The sequence below is a fragment of the Lycorma delicatula genome, chromosome 7 (assembly GCF_047948215.1).
Source record: "Lycorma delicatula isolate Av1 chromosome 7, ASM4794821v1, whole genome shotgun sequence".
Classification (NCBI taxonomy): Eukaryota; Metazoa; Arthropoda; class Insecta; order Hemiptera; family Fulgoridae; genus Lycorma; species Lycorma delicatula.
The window spans coordinates 12,434,730-12,457,138 of NC_134461.1; the positions used below are offsets into that span (position 1 = coordinate 12,434,730).

Here is a 22,409-nt window from a genome sequence, read left to right on the forward strand (position 1 = left end):
AACATAATAGAAGACTCAGTTACTGTTTTGATTTCAATGTGATGTGTTGTATTTTTGCTAGTGTTAATAGTGTGATTAGGTAATATACACTTGTTTATAAAGTAATTTTATTAGCAGTGAACTTCTCCTTTATACAATATCTTTTAATTTTATTAATTAGAGAAATTTTTATCTTAGCTGTAGAGAAACTGGGATAAGACAAAGTGAGGTGCAATTGGTAGGTAGTTATATAATTTATACTAACTGAATTGTTTTTCTAAGAACCTTGCATTTTATAAAAGTTGCTTATGGAGTGTTCAATTGGCATTCACACTGAAACAGTATGTCACAAATTGACTTAGAATAGATCTTCAGTATTGCACAATATTTTAGTTTACTGAGCAGCAAATAACATTGATATCTTTAAGAAGTGGGTGTACTGAAACAAAAAAATGTGTACGTTTCATAAAACTGAATATTTAGATAAATATTTTCATATTAATGGGAAAAGTTGTTCTGACTCATTTAGCCGTCACACTAAATCAATTAAGAAGTCTCTTTGACACTTTCGACAAGCAATCCAAATTTAAAATTAATTCCAGGCAGAGCACTGTGTATAAAATGCTTAAACAAAATACAGAAATCACAAGATGATACAAAAAACAAACCAGAATGTCAAGATATATTTAAGCCTCAATGTGTTACAGTCGAGTCAGTGAATAAAGTTTGTTCAGCACTTGGCATTTCCCCTGTTAGGGTATAAACATTATCGAGCAGTGCGAAGGAACCAATTTAAAAAAATAAAGTTACAAAAATAGCAGGGTCAGTTACCTATAAATTAAACGATTCCTTTGATTTAAATATTTCTACAGAAGAAACCAGTTTAGTACCACAAAATTATGCTGATTTAGGTAGGGAATATGAAGAATTAATCATTAAATTAAAGGATAAAATGATAACAGTTACATCATACCAGGAAAAAATTAATATTTTAAGTTTATTACCAAACAGCTGGAGCATTAAAAAAATTCAAAATGTGTTTAGTGTTTAGTCAGTATTTAGCTCGTCAATTCAAACAGTTATTAAAACAAGTGGAATTTTGCCAAAAATCGGCAAAAAACCCAGTCACATAATTGATGAAAGTGTTGAATGTGCCCAAGATTTTTACCATAATGATGAGCACAGCTGAATGTTGCCAGGCAAGAAAGATTGTATTTCTATAAGACAAGTTGACGGGAAGAAAATTAATATTCAAGAAAGGCTTATCTTATGTAACTTAAAAAAATTGTTCACAACCTTCAAAGAAAAACATAAATTAAAAAATTGGTTTTTCAAAATTTCTGATTTAAGACCTAAATTTTGTGTACTGGGTGGTGGGTTAGGTACTCACTAAGTTTTTGTATGTGTGTGTGTGTGTCACCCATCAAAATGTAAAACTTATGTTACCTGCTCTAAAAATGAAATTTTATTATAAAATTTTTCTTTCAACCGTGGTATGTGATATAGAAGATGAAACATGCATGCTGTCAAAGTATGAAAAATGTCCAGGCACTAATGAAGTGCTCAGATTACTGGAAGAGAGCTGGGATGATTTTGATTCTGAAATTATCTTTAAATAGTGGGTTTCTGTTGACTTGTGAAATAACTACTCTAGTTCTTCCATTTCAAGATTTAAATAATCTGAAAAGGTATCATTTTGTTACAAAAAAATAGCTAATTTCCTCAAAATTAAAAAGGAAAACTTGTTGGAGGGTGAATATAATGTAATGGGAGACTTCCCACAAAATTTTCCTTTTGTGATACAGGATGAAGTCTAGTCATATCTGGACTGGTCAAAAACTTACGCCACAGTACAACCATTTCTTATGTACAGGGTTATCATAAAAGAATGGTGCGGTTTTGAACATGGTTTAAATTAAAACAGAATTACTTACAGTTTAATTTTTTAATTTTCAAATTTGTCGTCTCAAACATTTTTTTACATAATTAATCAATTTCAATATATGCGCCCTTAGTCGTTCGACAAATGTCCAAACGATACTCAACTTCTCTCCAAACATTAGTTAACATTTCTTCATTAATGGTTGTCATTGCTTCATTAATCCTGTTTTTAAGTGGTTTAGGTCATGAAATTTTTGTGTACAAACAACGCTTCTGATGTACCCCCACAAGAAAAAATCGCAAGGTGTCAGGTCTGGATTCCTTGGAGGCCAAAGTATGGATCCTTGCTGGCCTATTCATCGATCTCCTAATTTTTCGTTCAAAGCGTCTGTGACCAATGCATTGAAGTGCGGTGGAGCACCATCTTCTTGGAAATGAAGTTGATGAATGTTTTTGAGTTCATCCAGCTGAGGAAAGCAATAATTTGTTAACATGTCAAGATACACAACTTCATTAATTGTTTTTTCAGCAAAGAAGAAAGGCCCTATTACACGATTTTTAATCACACCACACCAAACAATAACTTTAGGGAAATCGCGTTGTTTCTCAATAATTGCGTGTGGGTTTTCAGAGCCCCATATTCGTGAATTGTTTTTGTTAACACATCCATTCACATGGAATGTAGCTTCGTCTGTAAAAATTATATCATCTAAAAATGATTTGTTTTCACTTATTCTGCCCAACATTTCAACAGCGAAATTGTAACGTTTTACACTATCATCGGGTTTCAATTCCTGCAGTATCTGGATTTTATAAGCGTGTAATTTCAGTTTTTTTATGTAAAACTTTGTGAACTGTTGATTTTGGAATACCTAATTCGACGCTTCGACGGGGGATGGAGTTCCCAGGACTTCTAATTGCTGATGTCTAATTAGTTCAACCGTTTTGTCTAGTACACTTGGTCTGCCGGTTGATTTCTGTTTCTTAACTGATCCAGTTTCTTCGAATTGTTTGAACCAACGTGTTATGTTATTTTAATGTGGTGGATCTCTTCCGAATTCATTCAGCCATCAATAAAACACACTTTGTTTTGTCTTTATCCGAGAACATAGTAACTCACTAAACTCACCGCAACAACAATACAAGAACTGACATTGTGGTTACAACTGCTGATAAACAAACTTTTGGGTTGGAGGCTTTCAGGGATACCAATATAACATCTAGAAATTTCCCTACAATCTTCCTAAGAATTACTGAAACCGCACCATTCTTTTATGATAACCCTGTGTTTTAAAAAGGAAGGAACTTTACAAAGCCAAAGCTACCGTGTAATTAGTGAGTACTTAAGTACAATACTATGTCGTTCTTCTGCTTCCAAAAGCAGTTTATAAAGTAAAAACATGTACCACAAGTTAAACAATTTTTTTATTTTTCTGATGGCTTCTCAGCCCAGTATAAAAACAAAAAAATCATAAATGTTTTCTACCGTCAAAATTTTGAAATCGCAGCTGAATGGCATTTTTTTTGCCTCATACCATGGAAAAGGACCATGTGATGTATTGCTGGAACTGTAAAAAGGACTGTGACTAATGCAAGCCTTCAAAGAACATTCAACAATCAAATTGTTACACCATCTGAAATGTACAATTATTGCAAAGACAATATTAAAAATATAACATTTATTTTCTGCTCTAATAAAGATGTTCATGAGACTGAAGAATACTTCAGTTCTCGTTATCAGGTTATCCCAACAGTCCCAGAAAAAAGAACCTTTCACAGTTATTTTCCAACAAGTCAGAAATGTACTGAAAGTTCGGGCGACCTCTGAATCAGAAACATTTACGTTAGTATTGGTACAGAAGGACATTAGCGTTTCTGATTGCTTTATAGGTTTAGCAAAGCCAAAATGTAAAAATTCTGTTTGCTGCGTATACGTAGCCAGTGGTGGTTAGACGAAGTCATTGAAGTCAAAATACATGAAAAAAAGAAGAATATCGAATATCTGCAGGGGTCCTGGTACTTCATTCAAGAAGTAATGGAGGGATAATCAGACATGGGTTCAACTGGAAAATATTTTAAAGATTCTCACGCCTTCAGATCTTTTTCTATCAACTACTGGAAGAGACACAACATTACACCAAAGATGAATGAGGACCTATCATTTCTACACAATAAAAAAATAGCAGGAGCACTAAGTTATGTTAGTTAAGTTTATTAAAAAGTGCGAGATTTAATTCATAACTTCCATTAGCAGGAGTTAAATAAGATAAAAGTGAGTTGAAGAACTTGTTAATGTATTTGAATTGTTTTATCATTCTGTAATCGACTATTAATTATCAATTTATTGATTCTAATGAGTTTGGTTGTAATCTTTATAATCTGAAAAAAATACAGAACAATGTATTTTTGGATACATTGTTTATGGTTTGAAGGAACAGTATTTTAGCGGCTTTGTTGGCTTTATTACTCATCAACCCCTTTGAGTAACAAAATAAATTTTATATGATTTTAAAGTCCTTACTGCTGTAAACATTTCAGATTTTTGCCACCTGTCTCATATGTGGTTTTTGGGCCCCAAAAATGAGACATTTTCAAAATCTTACAATTTGATGGCCTTTTTTTTTAATGAAAGGCACTTTGTAACAGTCCAATTTTTTTGTTATAATTACTACTAGTATGCAAGAGTTAAAAGGTAAAAACAGGCTTGTTACCCTAAGCCCTTCATTATTTATTTTGGGCCCAAAATTTGAAAACAACAATTTCTAAACGTAACTTCTAAACTTTACAATATTTGGTTATGTAACAAAATGAATTTTGAGTACACTAAGATGAAGTTCCATTTTTACACTTTCCAAAAAGCCCTTTTTGACCTCTGTATGATGTAAAATAAGAATGCTACAGCTCATGGAAAACGTTATGAAAATGGCTGCTTTTACCTGTTGGTGAGTTAGAAAATAGTCTATTACATAAGACATATTTTTGGCCACTAAAGGGTGGATAGTTATATACCAAATATCATCAAAATAAAAAAAAATAGTGATGTACTGATCATTTGTTGAATTAAAATGGAATACTCCTTTGACATTTAATTATTCTGATTATGACTTTGAGTCAAGAAACCATGTTTATTTTTTATTATATACCATCGTACCATTTTTCTATATATATATATATTTTAATATTAATATGCGGGGTGAATCAAATATAAACGGTAATTTGTTTTATTATAAATTTATTGATTAATAATGTTCACAATTCATACCTTCATCATTTCTCTATATAGTCTCCTGCATGATCTACACACTTTTGCCAAGAATTTGGAAGCTTGAATATTCCTTGTTCATAAAAAATTTGAGTATGAGTCATTGACCAATTGCACATGCACTCTTCAACATCTTCATTGTTTTCAAATCATTCCCCTGCAAGTGATTCTTTCAAGGGCACAAACAAAAAGTAGTCACAGGGGGACAAATCTGGATTGTAGGGAGGGTGGTTGATGGATTCCTAGTATGTTTTTCCAATTTATCCCTTATCAAAATCGCAGTGTCGCCTGGTGTTGTCATGGAGAAGAATGATATCTCTGATGGGCAAACCCCATGTTTTATTTCAGTAGGCAGCTTTTGTTGACTGTAGCTGCTGGCAATAGTAAGCTGTATTCATGTATTATAATGATGGACCCATCACTCATCACATGTGTCAATGTGCCTCAGAAAATTATCCCCTTCTTGCCGGAATTGATTGAGAAGTCTCTGACAGATCTCCAACCTGACCTGTTTTTGATTTTTGGTCAACAACTTCGGAACACATTGAGCACTAATTTTTCTAAAGCCAAAATGATCAGTGATATTGGATTGAGCACTCCAATAGCTGATACCCACTGTGACGTAATTTCTTCAAGAGTGAACCGGTGATCGCCTTCGATAAGCTCTTGAACGGCATGGATGTTGTGAGCTGAGACATGACCTTGGGCTTCGATCATGACTCTGGCCCACATATACATTCAGTTCTGGGACAGTGTAGGTTAACTGTAGCTTACTGTACCTTAAACTGTACCTTAAAACGAGTTAAAATTTCCACGGATTTAACATCTTCATTAGTTAAAACCTTTGTGATTATATGTTGTGCAACAGATGACACAACCTCTTGTTCATTCATGGCTGTACTGGCAACAGAACAGTGTGGAGGAGCTAATCAAGCTGGTTTCCCCTCTCTAAAACACCAAACTCCCCCCATTCTGCCATCCAGTTCAGAACTGTTTGCTGCGAAAGTTACTGTAAGCAAAGTTACTGTTTAAATTTTATATGTACACTAAGAGTTAATGAGTGGTATAAATAATTTCAAGAAAGCCTACAAAAGGTTGAACATCCCAATCCTTTGAAGACGACAAAAAAGTTGGTTGTCCTAACACATTAACAACCCATGAAAATATAAAAAAAATACAGGGTGTGGTGATCAGTAATTGTTGAATCGCTGATAGAAAAATTGTTGAGGAGATAGGTATCTCCTCGCTTGTGAAAAATAATTTTTATTGATATTTTAGTATGAATGAATAGTAACAAGATTAATTCCATAACTATTGAATTTTCAACAAAAGCATCACAGAATAATTGTTAGCTGACATCACTGATTCAGAATTACTCAAACATATTACAACAGGTGATATGTGAGTGACCATTATGATATTGAAATGAAGGTCCAATCATCCCACTGGAAGCTTCCTCAAAACCAAGACCAAAAAAAGCATGCATGCTATGTTCTATCAAATATTAAGGTTCTTCTTACTGTTTTTTTTTATTCAGAGTCATCTATTATGAATTCTTAACACAAGGTTGTATGGTCAACAAATAGTTCTAAATGAAATTCTATAGATGTGAGCAAAACAGTTTTGGATTTTGTACAACAGTAATACTCGAATTCACACTTTTATTGTGAATCCTTATTTGGACAGAAATAACACCTTTACTGATGTTGCAGTCTCCAGACATGGCAAACCGACTCTCTCTCTCTCTCTTTCTCAGAACAATGATTTACAACTAGATGAAATAAAGAAAAATTTGCCATGAGAACTTAGGCTAAATTATGAAATCCTTTCCAAAAATGTTTTGAGCGCTGGAAGAAATGCTGGCATAGCTGTGTTATATCTCCGGGGGACTAATTGAAGAGGACACTATCAATATAGAAGAAAAAATAAATTCTTTTTGATAAAAATAAGTTATCACTATTATATGTTACAAAACAGGACAGTATTCTTCAAAAGTATATAGCAAACTTATTAACATAAAAAAAAGTTGTTTGATAAATATGGAACAAAATGATTATAAAAAGTAAAACTTTTGATCCTGCAGTTATAAAGCATCAGTTAAAGATTTGGTCTGTACACTTAATAATCCTTTTTTATTTATTTTTTCATTAAAATATTTTCCTTTCTGATATAACATTAGTAATTGAAACCCAGTAATTTTCAACCCGACTCTTCAGGTGAGATAAAAGTGTGGTCAGTAGTAGAGGTAGATCTCCTCATTGATGAAATGCAATATGAATCTCCTACAAACAGGCTTGCTTCAAGGTTCCCTCCTGCCGTTAGCAGCTGCCCATCCTGTTCATAATCCCTTGGGAAATAACTTACTTTTATCAATGAAGGGAATGCACATTTACGATTATGATTTTCTATGACCAGGTTATATTTGTGCCGAATAAAAAATGGCTTTTTCTTCAGAAGTTACAGAGCCGCCTCAGGACTTCCTAAAGCTCTGATTTCCTAAAAGAATGATTTCATGCATTCCTGAAATCACTCGTAGTGTGTACAGTTCTGCTTGAAACATGAACCGTATTTCTCTTGAGTTGCACAGAACAGTTGAAAAGGATTATTTTAACTATGTTTTTTTTGTAAGATCTATATGGTCGACGTCATTATATGTATGTACAACAGTGTAAGGTTCTCCTTTCCCAGTACTTCCTTTTTTATTAAATTTTCAAAATGCTACTGAATACCATAAAATAAATCTGTGAGATAAGTATTTATTTATTTCTGAGTTATAAATCTAAAGGAATCTCTTAATTTACAAAGTTCCCTTATTTGCCACCGATCATTAGATTAAAATTAATTAAATTTTCTTCTTTTTTGACTTAGCTGTTTTTTTCTTTTTTGGTTCTAGTGATTTTTATAGTGAAGAAGAATACAATTACAAAATGCCTGATATGACCATAAAACCACATCAAGTATGTGCTTGTACTTATGACACAAAATGGCATAGAACAGTTGTTCTGAAATCATGTAGCGCTGTAGATGTTAAGGTAATAAATTATATATTTTACACATTAAAATTAATTTTTGTTGGCTAAAATGAAGCAATATAAGTTAATAAGACAAATTGAGGTCTATAATTTTGTGACACATTATTTACACTCGTCTGCTCAAATTTCTGTTTTCAATTTAGTTTTGTTAACACAAAACTCTTGTAGTTTTCCTCTTGTTTTGTGATAATCTTAAGAAATAATAACTTATGGCTTAAGTATAACTTTATGAGAAAAATATAATTTTTTTTATTTATGTTAAATAAATAAAGTAGCTTTTGAACTATTTTTCTTCTGTATTTAAGACAATTGTTTCTTTTGTTACTGAATTAAATTTTAAGATCAGCCATCATTTTGAAAAATGCTTGTGTGAGATTATATTTTCTTGTTTTTCAGTAAAGTTCATCATGTAAAGGAATACAATGTACATCCTACATGAGTATAATGTTTTAATTTTTCTTTTGGTCCTGATCATTAGATATCTGTAGTCGGCATGATAGCTGTCAGTTGGTCAAATGGCAGTAATTGATTTTGAAAAAAATGTGCGATTCATTAAAACGTATTATTTAATTTCATTCATTGATAAACCTATTTATACTTAGCTAATGTTTAATGTTGACATTTTCTTGTTTTAACAGTTGCCATATTTTTTTGATAACAACTGTTGTGGTTTTCGCTTTGTTGCTATCTTCAAATAGCTGTTTAGCATTCCTAGAGAATCAAATTCGTTTATTTTTTACTGCAAGAATCCTCTCCTGTCAGAAGGTGACGTCACCTCTGAAAGCAGTAGTGATGCCAAGATGTTTTAAAAGAAATAGAATGTGCGGGAATGATCATGTATTTAGAAAGTTTATTAGTGAAATTATAGCATGACATGAAAGCTGGAATTATGCGAGTGATGTAAGATTTCAATAAAAATTTGCTTTTTCTATTCCTGTATGGCAATTAGATTACAAGTTAAGAGAAAGGTCGTTAAATTTTGGTGTTTTGTAGATAAAAGCATCCGCTTGCACTTCATAAGTCATAATAAAAGACGTATTCAAATATTACATTTGCAGTGCTTGATAAAAGTTAAATTGAAAACAGAAATTGATAGTAACCAGAAATTCACTGGTACAATAGATATGAATGGGTATACTATATTTAATTATGGTAAAGTTTACAGTCTCTTTTAATCAGTGTAATGAATGATTATGCGTATTTTTAATAATACCTTACTAGGATATTTACTGAGTGGCACTAGAGATGGGACAAGAGCTATTTCAATTCATTCTTCTAACATGTAAAACAGATTAAATTGAATATGTACATACTATGTAAGTATACGTCATTTTACGTACATTGTATAATATTATTAAACCTATTGGTATAAACATATGCCTTCATTATTTTTTAGATATTTCATATTTAGAACATGGATATTGTTATTTTTCTGAATCTGAAGTACTATTATTTTATTAAAATGTGAAAAGAACATTGCATTTTTATATCTTATGAGGGGAGAGGTGGCTGTAATGTAATACACAGCCATTCATAATTTGCAAATGAAAAAAGATAGTCAATTTAAACAAATACGGCATAAAAGTAGATTTTATTTGCTACAAAACTTATGCTTGTTTTTCCACATAGTCACCATTTTGCAACCACAAATTTCTTCACACAGTGAACTAGTTTTCTCATTTCTTCATTGAAGTATGCTGTCAGTCTCCTTGATCCAGAACTTACTACGATCTTCATTAATTTCCCGTGGTGAAATGAATATCCATAATATATTTCTCTCTTTAATTGCAGAAAGAAGTGAAAATTACAGAGTGCCAAGTCTGGTGAGTATGGAGGGTGTGCAATAGTTTTAGATTTCAACTTCACAAGAAGGTCTTGCGATGTGTGTAGCTGAGTATTATCATTTTGTGGAATTATCGGCTTCATGGGTTATTGAACATGACACATGCATCTCTTTAGTTTTAACATATCTATGTATCGCACAGAATTTATATTTGGCGCGGCTTCGAGGTATTCAGTCACTTGCACATGTTTGAAATCCCAGAATACTGTCAAGAGAATTTTCTTTTGTAGAGGGTTGTGTTTTGAAGTTTTTTGATTGTTGCAAATCATAGTATTAGTATTCCGTACCTGAGTTTCGTCTCCTGTCACATTATTGAAAAGGAAATCATCTCCTTGTTAAAATAACATTTTGGAAGCTTTCACAACACTCTTTTCGTTGTTGTTTGATCTTTTCTATGAGTTTGCATGGCATCCACTACAAACGTTTTTACAGTAGCCCAGTTGTGCAATATGTCCTATTTTTTTATTTTGATGAGTTTGTCTGGATAATAAAACATTATATATGATGCGATAGCCATTTTAAATAAGTTCATTCACCTTGTTTCATTACTTCTCATCAATCACTGAAATTAGTCAATACTGCAAGGTTCATCTTCAATATTTACTTACCAGCTTTTGGTGCACAAAAATTTTATTGCTCACTTACAGTAATTTAATTTAATCAACAGTTTCATCATCATTAATGGTTTTTAAATGATGATGAATGTCACTAACATTCACTTTTCCTGTTAAAAATTCAATCGCTGCATGTTATTTTAGATGAGTTGAAATAACAAGTGTACTTGACTCCATAACAGTGGCAACTGACAGAAATTGAAGCCGTGGATTGAGTTTTGGAATGTTGTTAGTAGTAGGGGGAATGAAACTATCAGGTGGCAGCACCTGTCAGTTCATGTGAAATTTTGTTCTCCTGTTACTCCAGTTCATTACATTTAAGTCGCCTCTTGTATTATTTGTAACAAAATGATTCCTCAATGGGCCATTGTATTTATTTTTCAATTTAAGCTTATACCAGATGCTGTTTTACAATAAAAATTATTTATCTCCTGATGATTAATTGTTCATGTAATTCCTATATATTTACATTTTTCATTTAATATATTTTTTTTTATTATGAATGTTTAAATTATTAGTTTTTCTGTTTTTTTTTTTTTAATATCAATATTTGTTATATTACAGATAGAATATGTTGATTATGGAACAGTTGATGTAGTCCCAAAGACAAGACTTAGATTTTTACATAAGGACTTCTTAGAACTTCCTGCACAAGCTATTTTAGCTAAACTTGCTTCTATTTTACCACCTGATGGCCATAAATGGCCACTTCAGTCTTGTACTAAACTGTTGGACATGGTGTCTAATAAAAGATTATTCATGGAGGCTTGTATCATCAATTACAATGTAAGTTTGTAATAGCACTTGATTATTACATAATTTATATTTTCCCCCTATTTATTTTGTATGTAAATTACTTGTGTTTAGTAATATGTTAGCAGTTTTTTAAATTTATTAATTGCAGATTACACAATCTTATAATAGACCATCAGCTCAGTTGGTTTTTTGTTCATTTAGACTTCGAATGTCATTATGTCGTTTTTGATTTACTTTATTTCTCTTAAAATTTTCCTACAAAAGAATGATGCGATAATTATATAAAGCATTAGCTTTTATATTACATTTATTAGAATACTTTCTACATTGTTATTCTTAGAGTACTTCTTGATTAAAAGTAAAGAAAGAGCCTATTTGCGTGTTTATTCACAAAATTAACAATAACCAATCTTCAAGGCTATTAGTAGGAAATGGTATTATGTAGATTTAGCTATTAGTTTTTTAAAGTTCATGCAGAGTTGATTTTAAATATAGAAAATTCAATTTTCATTCAGGCACTTCAAATTAAAGTTAAAATTACTGTTTTTAATTTTCTCAGCAATATAATTATACCATACATTATACAGTACGCTGTATAAGGCAAATATGCTAATCTAATCGCATCAGATTTTGCATTTTATAGTTTTTGCAGATTTTGATGTTCCATGATCTCATTTAACCAAAAAACACAACTTTAGTATTGAAAAATTGTATGTATGTTGGCTTGTTCTATTGGTTGATGTTTCCATATTGGATGGACCGATCAGGTTGAAATTTGGCACTGTGATTTCTGTATACGAGGCGCTGATGCCACTTAATTCTTAATTCAAAATTTCACCCAAAGGCAGGTTAAGTTTTTCACATAAATTGGTGCCTCTTAGGTAAGTACGATATTTTCTGATGGTGTTTGGTCTTATTTAGAGTCCTATAAAAAGTGGTGGGGGGGGGGTGAAAAAACTGTTTTATTCTATATAATTTCTCAACTCAAAAGTCACATTCTAGTACTAATTAGATTTAACCCTTACATTCACGTGCTGGTTTGGTTATATATCTGGGTAATTTCACTCAGTTGTGTGGGGTGGGGCGGTAATAAACCTAACCTTTTAACCTTATAAACCTTTTTGCTTTTTTTATCAGTTATTGTTTTGCTTGGTAATTATCAAACCAGATTAACCTATTTTTATGAAAGTTTGCATGATGACTTTTGAATATGGATCATTGATGGCATTTCATTTTGCAGAAGTGGGGAGAGGATAGATTATGGTCACCATTCCGTGTCTCAAAATTTCAAAGAGTAGAATAATTTTTTTTATGTAATTCTTTACTAGCATACTTATATATTTTATTGTTCCACTTAATTTTCCCTCTTAAGTATTCTGTTGAGTGAAGGCCTTGATAGCTAGTGGTTTACCTGCTCTTTGTAATATAGATTTTTAAATTAAATTTTTTTTTTTTTTGCCCATTCATTTGTTTAGTGTACATATATATTGTTGCCAAATGGCTTTGACGGCATGTGGCACTTAATAACCTTATGGTAGCCCTGAAAAGGGACGTTTTTTTCATTAGCTCTGGGAAGAGCTGTTGGGTCCAGAAGCTGGTCTCCAGTGAAGTCAGGGACTTGCAGCAAATCCATTGAAGTCAGACCAGGCTTTCCCTCAACAGCAGTTGGGTCCCCATTTCAGTGGTGGCCCCCAGAGCCCCACAGTGTCGGGTCAGTGTTGGTCATCCTTTGCCTTCTTGACTGTGGCGGTTCTCTCCAAACGATCCCACACTGGGCCGACTACTGCTGCTGAGTCCGCCAGCCAGGGCGATTGAAGCCCAGTGAGCTGGAGCAGGAAGGTAGCATCCACATCCAGCAGCTCCCTTGGCGGGCCGGCCAGGCCTGCTGCTCTGGTGGGGATGTTGGCATCCGCCGGGAGGTCCCATGCTGAGGCAGCCAGGGAACTTCCTCTGTCTTCTTCCATCCTCTTCTTCTTCTTCTTCTTGGTCTTCTCCAGGTGGTGGTTGACTATGAATTGAAAATTCAATCTTGTGGACACTTTTATTGGAGCCTGAGAGTGGTGGGGCTGCTGTGCCAATATGGTGGGAGAATTGTATGGTCATCTGTGTGGCGGTAGTGATACTTATATCAGCGCATTTATATACTGTGTGCCAGCTCACATCTGATTTGCCACTGTGTTCGTCCGCCAATATTAAATTAGGCATATATGTCATAACAATATATATGTTCTGGTGTTGAGGATTATTTTCTTTCATTTCATCAGAATAGACAAATCGTATAACTAGAAGTCGGCTGTTCATTTTGTAGACATTTTGAATGTATCATTTTAAGTAATAATTTAAAAACAATTATCTGCCATTCACAGGTATTTTTTTTTTTTTGTTGAAAAATACAGAATCTTAGAATAAGTAAATAGATTGTAATATTTAGAAATTTTCATTAAGTTCAAATATTAAAGAGTTTCTATATTTATTTATTTGTATCAGGAGATTCATTCATCATCCAATTCTGATGGTAGGTGTTAATGTATTTAAAAGTTCTAATAATTATTTATTTATTTTTTAGTAAATGTTACATTTATTTCTTTAGTGTTGTTAAATAAATTTTTTATGTCTTAAAAAATCTATTTGTAAAATAAATAAATAAAAATTACTATAACTCAAGAAAATTTAATTTCCCTTATTTGTTTAAAGTTGTCTGTTCCTTTTATAATCAACACTTCTCTTATAAATCTTGATTGCGTAAAAGATCTGAATTGATGTAATTTTTTAATTTTTCTTGCATATTTTACCTGTTATTACTTTAGTATTTTTTTAATTTTTTTTAATTAGGAGTCTGTTATTGAAGGTGTATTATATGATACCAACTCTATAGAAGATATTGTTATCAATGACGTTCTGGCTAATTCTGGTTATGCTAAATTTGTTTCTGTTGGTAATGATGATAATGTAAATTCAAGTTATGAAGAAGATGATATTAATAGAAAAGACCTGGACCTGAAGGATGATACATTAAATGAGGTAACTTTTTGTAATTTTATTTATTTTTTCTTAGAATACTACTTTAATTTTGTATAAAAAAAAGAAAAAAACTGTAATATAATCTTTAAAGACTAATTATCAGAACATTGCCCATTTCCTTGCAATGCCATCTGATTATTGGTCATGGAAACTAACTGTTTGAACAACATTTTAAGAGGTTATTTCAGCAAAAATTGTCAATAACCATGATATTAAAGAGAAAATTCAAGATATGATACATCATACAGTTTTCACCTCACTTTTGGAAATGGATTAGTAGCATTCCTTGAAAATTCTGTAATCTTGCCAGCTTAGGGTGTAATATTTGAATTTCTTGCATCAAGATGAAAAAAAGATGTTTTCATTTACTTTTCTTTTACATATTTTGTTCAATTCTCCTTTCATGATTTGCCCAAACCAATTAGTTATTCTGTTCAGATTCTACTGCTCTCGGCTGTTTTATTTACCTAATTTGTTCTTCTTTTTTATAGATGTTAATCAGCTTATTACCCCTAGTTTCATTACTTTGTTTTCCTAACATTCAGTTTCATGCAAAGTTGTACAATAGTATCTTCTGATTCTGAAATCATATATTGAAATATTGTATGGTTCATCTAAAAGTAAACTATGTTATCTGCAAATCTTATACAATATCATTTTCCTTTCTCCTATACCGATTCTTTCACATTCTTCTTATCATAACACTTATTATCATATCTTCAACTTATATATCAAAGGGTTGGTAATAAGCAACATCCTTGGTGTAACCCATATCTACCGGGTGCGCAACTTGAAACCATACCGAGCTAGCTCGAACTACAGTTATTTGAGTGTCATCTTTAACACTGTTACTGTTGCTACTGCTTTAGTAATGCCACTATTGGTTCTTTTTGTTACTGTCAAATATAAATTGTTCATGCTGCTGTGGAGTATAGTTCTGTTCTGTGCAGTTGTGTTTTCTAAAATGCATTATTCAGTTAAAGAGTTGCTATAGCTGAAGCTTATGTACATTTTGGATTTTTTCAACAAACATGTCAAATATTCACAGAAAAGTTTTGGAATGCCAGTATCCGAGCAAAGTGTACCGTACATTATTTGGTTAATAAATTGTGGACAATGGGATCAGTTTCAAAAACAAAAAATAGATGACCTTCCGCTAGCAGTACTCCAGTGGCCATAGCTGATATTTGAACAAGAATTTCTGCTGATTGGAAAAAATCTATATGTAACTTCAGAAAAGTGGTGTAAAATACACATCTTGTAATGAGATTCTTCATGATTTAAATTCAAAACTTATTGTGCAAGAAAGCAAAATGTCTTAATTATTGCAACTGACTTCTCAAATGGACAGACAGATCTGATGCTGAATTTCACATCAGATGATGCACTGTTTCATTCGCATGCATTCAGTTAATTCGCAAACCAGATATTGGATGACTGAAAATACACACAGGATGTTTGAGCATCCTCTTCACAATGAGAAAATCGGTATATAATGTGCTGTTTCGGATAATAAAATTATGGCGGGCCAGTATTTTTCGACCGGACTGTTGATACAGAAGTGCACAATACAATTTTTGAAGAATTCTACGCAAGTTAACAAATTGTAAAAAAGAGTTATGCTTCTTCTAACAAGACAGAGCAATGTGTCGCACAATAAACAACTCGCTAGCATGTGTTCATGCACCTTTTACAGTGGAACAAACTGTCAATAAGGTTTTCTTTGGGGCTATTTGAAGGACCAAATCCTAACATTTGATAAATTAATGATGAACATTCAACCTGTATTCGATGGCATTGATGATAATATTTTGTGTCGCGTGATTCAATATTATCAACATTCATTGCTGTGGAGGGCATTCACTTTGAACATCTTTTGTAAAAATATGTAAACTTTGCTTGTATAAATTCAAAATTTAATTACCACTAGACATATGCGAGTCTTATATGTAATCACAAAAATTAATTATGCTGGTTGCATTCTGTATTTGATTGGGTACAACAAATCGATTGGTTGTTTGCTAATGATTATAGCAAATGTAACTGTAAAAAAAGGAATCTTCTTTAGTCTTTAAAAAAAAATTAACCCCGTTTTATATAAAATTGTACATATTGTTTAAAGTTTATAATATTGAGACAAAGTATCTACTACATAATATACATAATTATTAGATATTTTATGCAGTAAAATCTTACTATTGCAACTCTCTTTGCAATGCTGATCTCTGTTTTGTGGAAATTTTGTTAGTCCCTTCTAATTTTTACATTTAGCAATGTAATTTACATCTTATATTGTTGACTGATAAAATTTACCAATCTCTGTGACATTTTCCTGCTGATGAAGTAGTTAGTTTCATTATTTTTCTTCATGGAACAAACATTACATATAATTAATACAGTCATAGAAGCACCAGGTATTATTTTACAATTAAAAAAAATTCATTATTCTGTACCAGCTTCACCAACCCTGAGATTATTTTATGGATAATTATCCTATATGATCACATTTATCTTCTGTGCAATATATTATAAAATGTTAAATATCAAAATAAAAAGATTACTTTATATGATTAGCAGATTACTTTTAAATACAGTACTGTATTATGTTTCAATTCTAATTTGACGGTTTGGTATGCAAAACAAGTTTTATTCTGTTGTTAAAGATGGACTTCTATTTATAGAATTCGTTTTTCCAGTCCAAAGTACAATATTCAGGGTTGTAACTATTAATTTCCTTTGTAACTGGAATGTGAAATTTTTTAATTTAATTCCAGTCTTCTATCTATTTTATATATATATATATATATATGTTTGGTTACTCGCATTTTTGGCTGGTCGCCTGTGGAGTATTGCCTTGCACTGTTCATATTATTTTTTTTGCATGTTGGAACATTTCTACTTCTTGAGATTCTGTTTGTACAACAGCAGGAGGTTCCATAGTAATTTTTTTGTTACAGACTTTTTATTTTGAAATCAGGGCCTTTAAATTTGAAGAAGTTAGGAGAGTATAGGAACTAGGAAGTAACAGTCATTATGTGTTTTACAGATAACTTGGTGAAAAGATGTGATGCTGGTGCATGCGCTAGGGGGCATTGTCACAGTCCAAGCATCCACAAGTCGATTGCCTGTACCTCTGGTCACTCCGTTATCACTGCCTATCACAAATAATTTCCATTAAAAGTTCTTTGTTAAAGAAACTTTGTTTCTATGTCGTGACTACACCTATGTTTCGTCATCTGTTATTACATTTTTCCAAAAGATTCATTTTCAGTTAGCCATTCTTTGTTAAAGAAACTTTGTTTCTATGTCGTGACTACACCTATGTTTCATCATCTATTATTACATTTTTCCAAAAGATTCATTTTCAGTTAGCCGATCCAAATTGTTTGCTAATAACCTGATCGATAAAGATGGTTTTTTTGTTTCTTGATCGGCAGTTGTAGCACAAATTTTTATCTTTTTTAGGTTTAGTAGGTTTTAGGATGTGTTTTGCAGATTCTAAGATTAGCGCCTGTTTCCATAATCATTAAACCATTCGCTTACTGTCTTCTTTCCAGTGTGACAATGTTGTGTTGACACTGTTGACAATATGATGTTTCATGCTCGCATTTTTTTTTTTGAAAATGTTTTATTGTGGTGATGAATACAAAAAATACATGAAGGAAATTTTTCATCAGTAGTTTCCAGGCGTTGATATTCCGTACTGCAGTGTTGTGTGAAACTTGATCAATAAGACATCTGTCAAAGACATGCCTCAACCTGGAACACCATCTATTCTTATGAAGGAAAACTCCAATGATATTTCTGATCGCATAGCTTAAATTCAAAAAAAAATTATTAGAAAAGTGGCACAAGCAGAAATCTGGAGTAGTATGCACAGAGCACGGCTTGAATATTTTAAACTACACCTGTATGAGATAATTGCAATGCATCGGTTCACGATACTGATTATTTTTAATATGTTGAATATTGCCAGTGATTTTTGGATTTTATAAATAAAATAGAAAACATTCTCAATATAACACTTCTTTTTCAGATGTTATTTAAATTAATATGTTTGTAAATATTGGTAAACGGTATCATTTGGGATCCTGTACAGCAGGAGGCTAGTGTATGAATGTTTGCTTATTAATATTATTTTTTAATTAAAAAAAAAAAACGTGATTAAATAAAAACCTGATTAATTTTTTGAAATTTTTTTCAGGATAAATTATCATCGCAGATTACTCAATTTGGCATATCAGATAAATGTTATAGTCCAACAAGTATTTGTAACGCAAGTAATGTTGAAAGTGTTGTAACCGACATGATACAGAAATCATACATGACAATAAACAAAAAACTACCGGATGATATTCCGTTTGGTGAAAAGGTAAAAAATAATACGATTCGATATCCATATTTATCGACCGTTTCAATACAATATTGTAAACGGTTTTTAATGTCTCGTGGTATCAATATAAATGCATTTTTTAAGAAATCATCAAATTTATTAAATAATATTAACGATTTAGCTGAACATGTACCATCAGTTCAGTCGTGTATTAAGGAATCAGAAGCACTGACTTGTAGTGATAGTGGAAGTATTAGCAGTGATAATATTGATTTTGAGTTATCAGATGTCAATTTCTCTTTACCAGTTTCATCATCCAATTTAAAATCTGGTTTATCAGATAATCGTAAGAATTATAATTTAAGTTGTGATTTTAAAAAGTCATGTAATGAAGTAAATCATAAGATAACTTGTAATACTCAGGGTAAGTTAATAAGCAAAAGCGGTAGTAGTTGGAGCAGTATTAATAGTGTTGTTAGTTCATCAGATATAGAAAACTTAAGGACAGTTTATACAAAAAATGTCCTGCAAAAACATAAGCTATATTATTCTTTATTGTATGGTGATTATGATAATGAAGATCATGTTGTAAATAACGTTGAGACTACTGAATCGACTGTATCTACGGCAAACGTAATGGAAGGTAACTCATCAGTGAGTCGTGAAAATAATAATAATGATCTTATTAACAACACTGAAGATAGAACCACGGTGATTACTGATATTAGTTGTGGTGTTGATGATAATATAAATAAATCAGCTTCTTCAGCACCTAAATTATGTAAATTATTTCGATTATTGCAAGAGAATAAATTATCTTAATTGGATTTTAAGTTAAATTAATTATAGAGAATTGTTAGTTTTTGTTCTTCAGTTATTTTTTATCCAATTTTTGTCCACTACCTTAGCTATGTCAAAATATACTGTAATGTGCAGTTAATGATTAGTAAAAGGAAAGGGCATAAGTTCATATACAGTTTGTTGACAGGGCCGTGGAGAGAAATCCTGGGCCCTGGGAACATAACAATATGCGTCATACCTCCAATTAGTATAGGTCTATTTTGTAATATGAAGCTTCTTAATAATGAAAAACTTTAATTTTGGTAAATTGTTCAAAAACAAATAAATGACAAAACACAAATAACTATATAATAATCAAATTTTAGTTAAATGAATTCACACAGCACAACAAGATTGTTATCTTGAAAACTCAAAAACCATTATCAATATTTTAGAAAAATGTTCTTAAAACATTTATGTTACTTTCTTTAGATGTTCAAATATTGATTTTTTTTTCCTTTCTCTTGACAAACATTTCAATGTTTTTATTCAAGTTAAGTTGTCCGGCTAGAAAAGGTTCCATGGCAAGTTCTCTATAATCGATCTTGAGCCATAGTTAAGTGGAGGAAGTTCTTTACTCTTGCAAGCATGCTGAAGCACCTTTCCGCTTCAGTTACGGCTGTTGGCAATGTGCAAAATACCTGAAGAGCAATACATATCTTTGGAAAAATGCTTCTGAGTTTCTGTTTTTCCAATGCGTTTAAAAGATTTATGTATAGGAAAAAAGTAATTTTCAAAATTAACAGGCCAAATCAATTTCAAAAATTATTTCACCTACCTTGTCTTTAGATACATAATTGTTGTAAGTATTTATGAATTTGTTTGATCTTTCAATCGATTCTTTCTTTGAGAGTGTTGAAAATTTCCTTAAAAATTGAACATTTCATCAGTATTCCAGTTAGCTGTATAGCATGTTATATTTGTGATTACACAGTGTAGCAAACTTTATTCAGGTGAAATAATCTACACAATAGCCAGATTGTGTCAGATCAATTCTGCTATTGCCTCTTCAGTTTTTTGTTGCAGTCAACAAATGCGAGAAATCATTCTTGAATTTCAAAGCCTCCGCTTTGATCCTTTGTAGATGAACTGAGGTATTGTAAAATAAAAACCATCTATTGTACATGTGACGCATCTGGTGTTGCATCTACAAAGATTAAATAATATTTAACATTTTCTCTTTCTTTTAGAATAGCTCATGTAGTACAATCAGAACATCAAATAAACTTTCATTTTGGCTATCTGGAGACATAATATAACTTGAAGTCAGCTGTGAGCTTCCTGAGGTTCATTGACTTTAGATAAGTGATCCTTTAGCAGTGGATTGTAATTACTTAACGACTCCAAAATTTTTAGAAAGTTACCATTTCATGGGTTTCCTGTAAGGTGGCTATCTCCTCTGAATGACAAACCTCATTCTTCTAAGAATATCACAACATTTAAAATCCAGGAAAATGTCCCTCCATCTCTCTGCTTCGCTGTTAAAATTTTCACACAACAACATGTCTACACGAGTTTAATTGTGAAGGCATGCTTCCAAACTATGCCATTCCAGATAATATATCTTATTAGCACTTCTCATGAGGTGTTATTCTGTCTCATAGATTTTTCCACTTTACTAACTGCAGAACAACCTTCAGTAGTGGCCAGCATTGATCTGCTTGATAATGGAAATTTACTAAACAATCTACAAAGGAAACAAAGCTGAGCACTTTTATACTGGCTCCACACAGGTCACTAGTTGTGACCTGTGTCATTATTTCCTTATTTTTAAGGGTACATGTCAGCACTGAACAAGAAAAAGCATGATCATCTACGTCTGGAGGAAAGTTAGATCAGTAAAGGTGAGATATCAGTGCTTTATTTTTCCATCCTGACTTACATTTAGATTTTCCAATCGGCCTACATCAAAATCAAACAACTTAGGATGATCTGGTTTTAGAGCAACTAGCGTATAATTTATTTTGCATGTTTGGCTGCAATGGAGTTTGGTCTGGCTGTGCTTTTCCAATTGTTGAATTAGGATTAACATTAATGTCAGTTTTTTGAGTACTAACAAGAGTTTCTTTTTCCATTGAGATTACATAGTTTGTAGTTTTTGTAATTACCCCGTACTTTCAAAAATAGTTTGTCCCTTTTTGGCTGAATTTTCTCTTATATCCCGCTCTTTTCTTTTTTTAGCTCCTGATTTATGAACAAAATCCATTTTACAAGTATAAAAGTTTTATAAGACTTATAAAATAAAATTGCAGTAGACTTTCCTGAAGTTTAATTGACTAATTTATAAACTTTAAATACCACTCATATCCAGTTCATAAAACACTTGCGTTCTGTTAGGACTACATCGTTCTCTGAATGTTGAAAACAAACACTAAGATGTAAATAGTTCCCATTTAAAGAGTGCAAAGAACTTTTACGACTATAACTCACTTCTTTATATTATACAGTAATTAGAATTAAAAACTTTGGTTAGATAAATCTTTGGTTCTCAAAATCAACACAAAATCCATTGTGTTGTCTGACACTTGACAGGTGAAAACTATGTGCAGTATGAATTATGTAAATGGTAGCTATTGAAGTGAGCTATTTATTGTAAACAACCTGTCAAATAGACAAGTGAAAAATTTTGGTGACAAGACAAATGATTAGCGCATGCAGTACTGTAGAACCTACCCTCAGTGCCCCAAGCAGTGTTTTTGTGTGCTTCAAGGCTAAGGGAAAGTTTCTCAAATGGTTAGGAATAAACATGTCGAAGGCCTGTGTGACCAAAACAGAGTCCTCAAAGTAATAACAGTTCGGAGTATTTCATTGTTAAAATTTTCTTAATTGAATAAATTTCTTTTCTCTT

The 22,409-nt window shown here is 31.9% G+C and overlaps 1 protein-coding gene across 4 annotated transcripts in view; it reads left to right on the forward strand.

The window, feature by feature from the left end:
• The window catches only part of LOC142328183 (uncharacterized), a 165,101-nt gene that overhangs the window by 71,733 nt on the left and 70,959 nt on the right, over positions 1-22,409 (forward strand). For all 4 annotated transcript variants that reach the window (XM_075371744.1, XM_075371746.1, XM_075371747.1 and 1 more), the window contains exons 11-14: positions 8,016-8,154; positions 11,176-11,397; positions 14,200-14,388; positions 18,593-18,760. In XM_075371744.1, the coding sequence (XP_075227859.1) occupies positions 8,016-8,154; positions 11,176-11,397; positions 14,200-14,388; positions 18,593-18,760 (718 nt within the window). The remainder of the gene's footprint in view (positions 1-8,015; positions 8,155-11,175; positions 11,398-14,199; positions 14,389-18,592; positions 18,761-22,409) is intronic.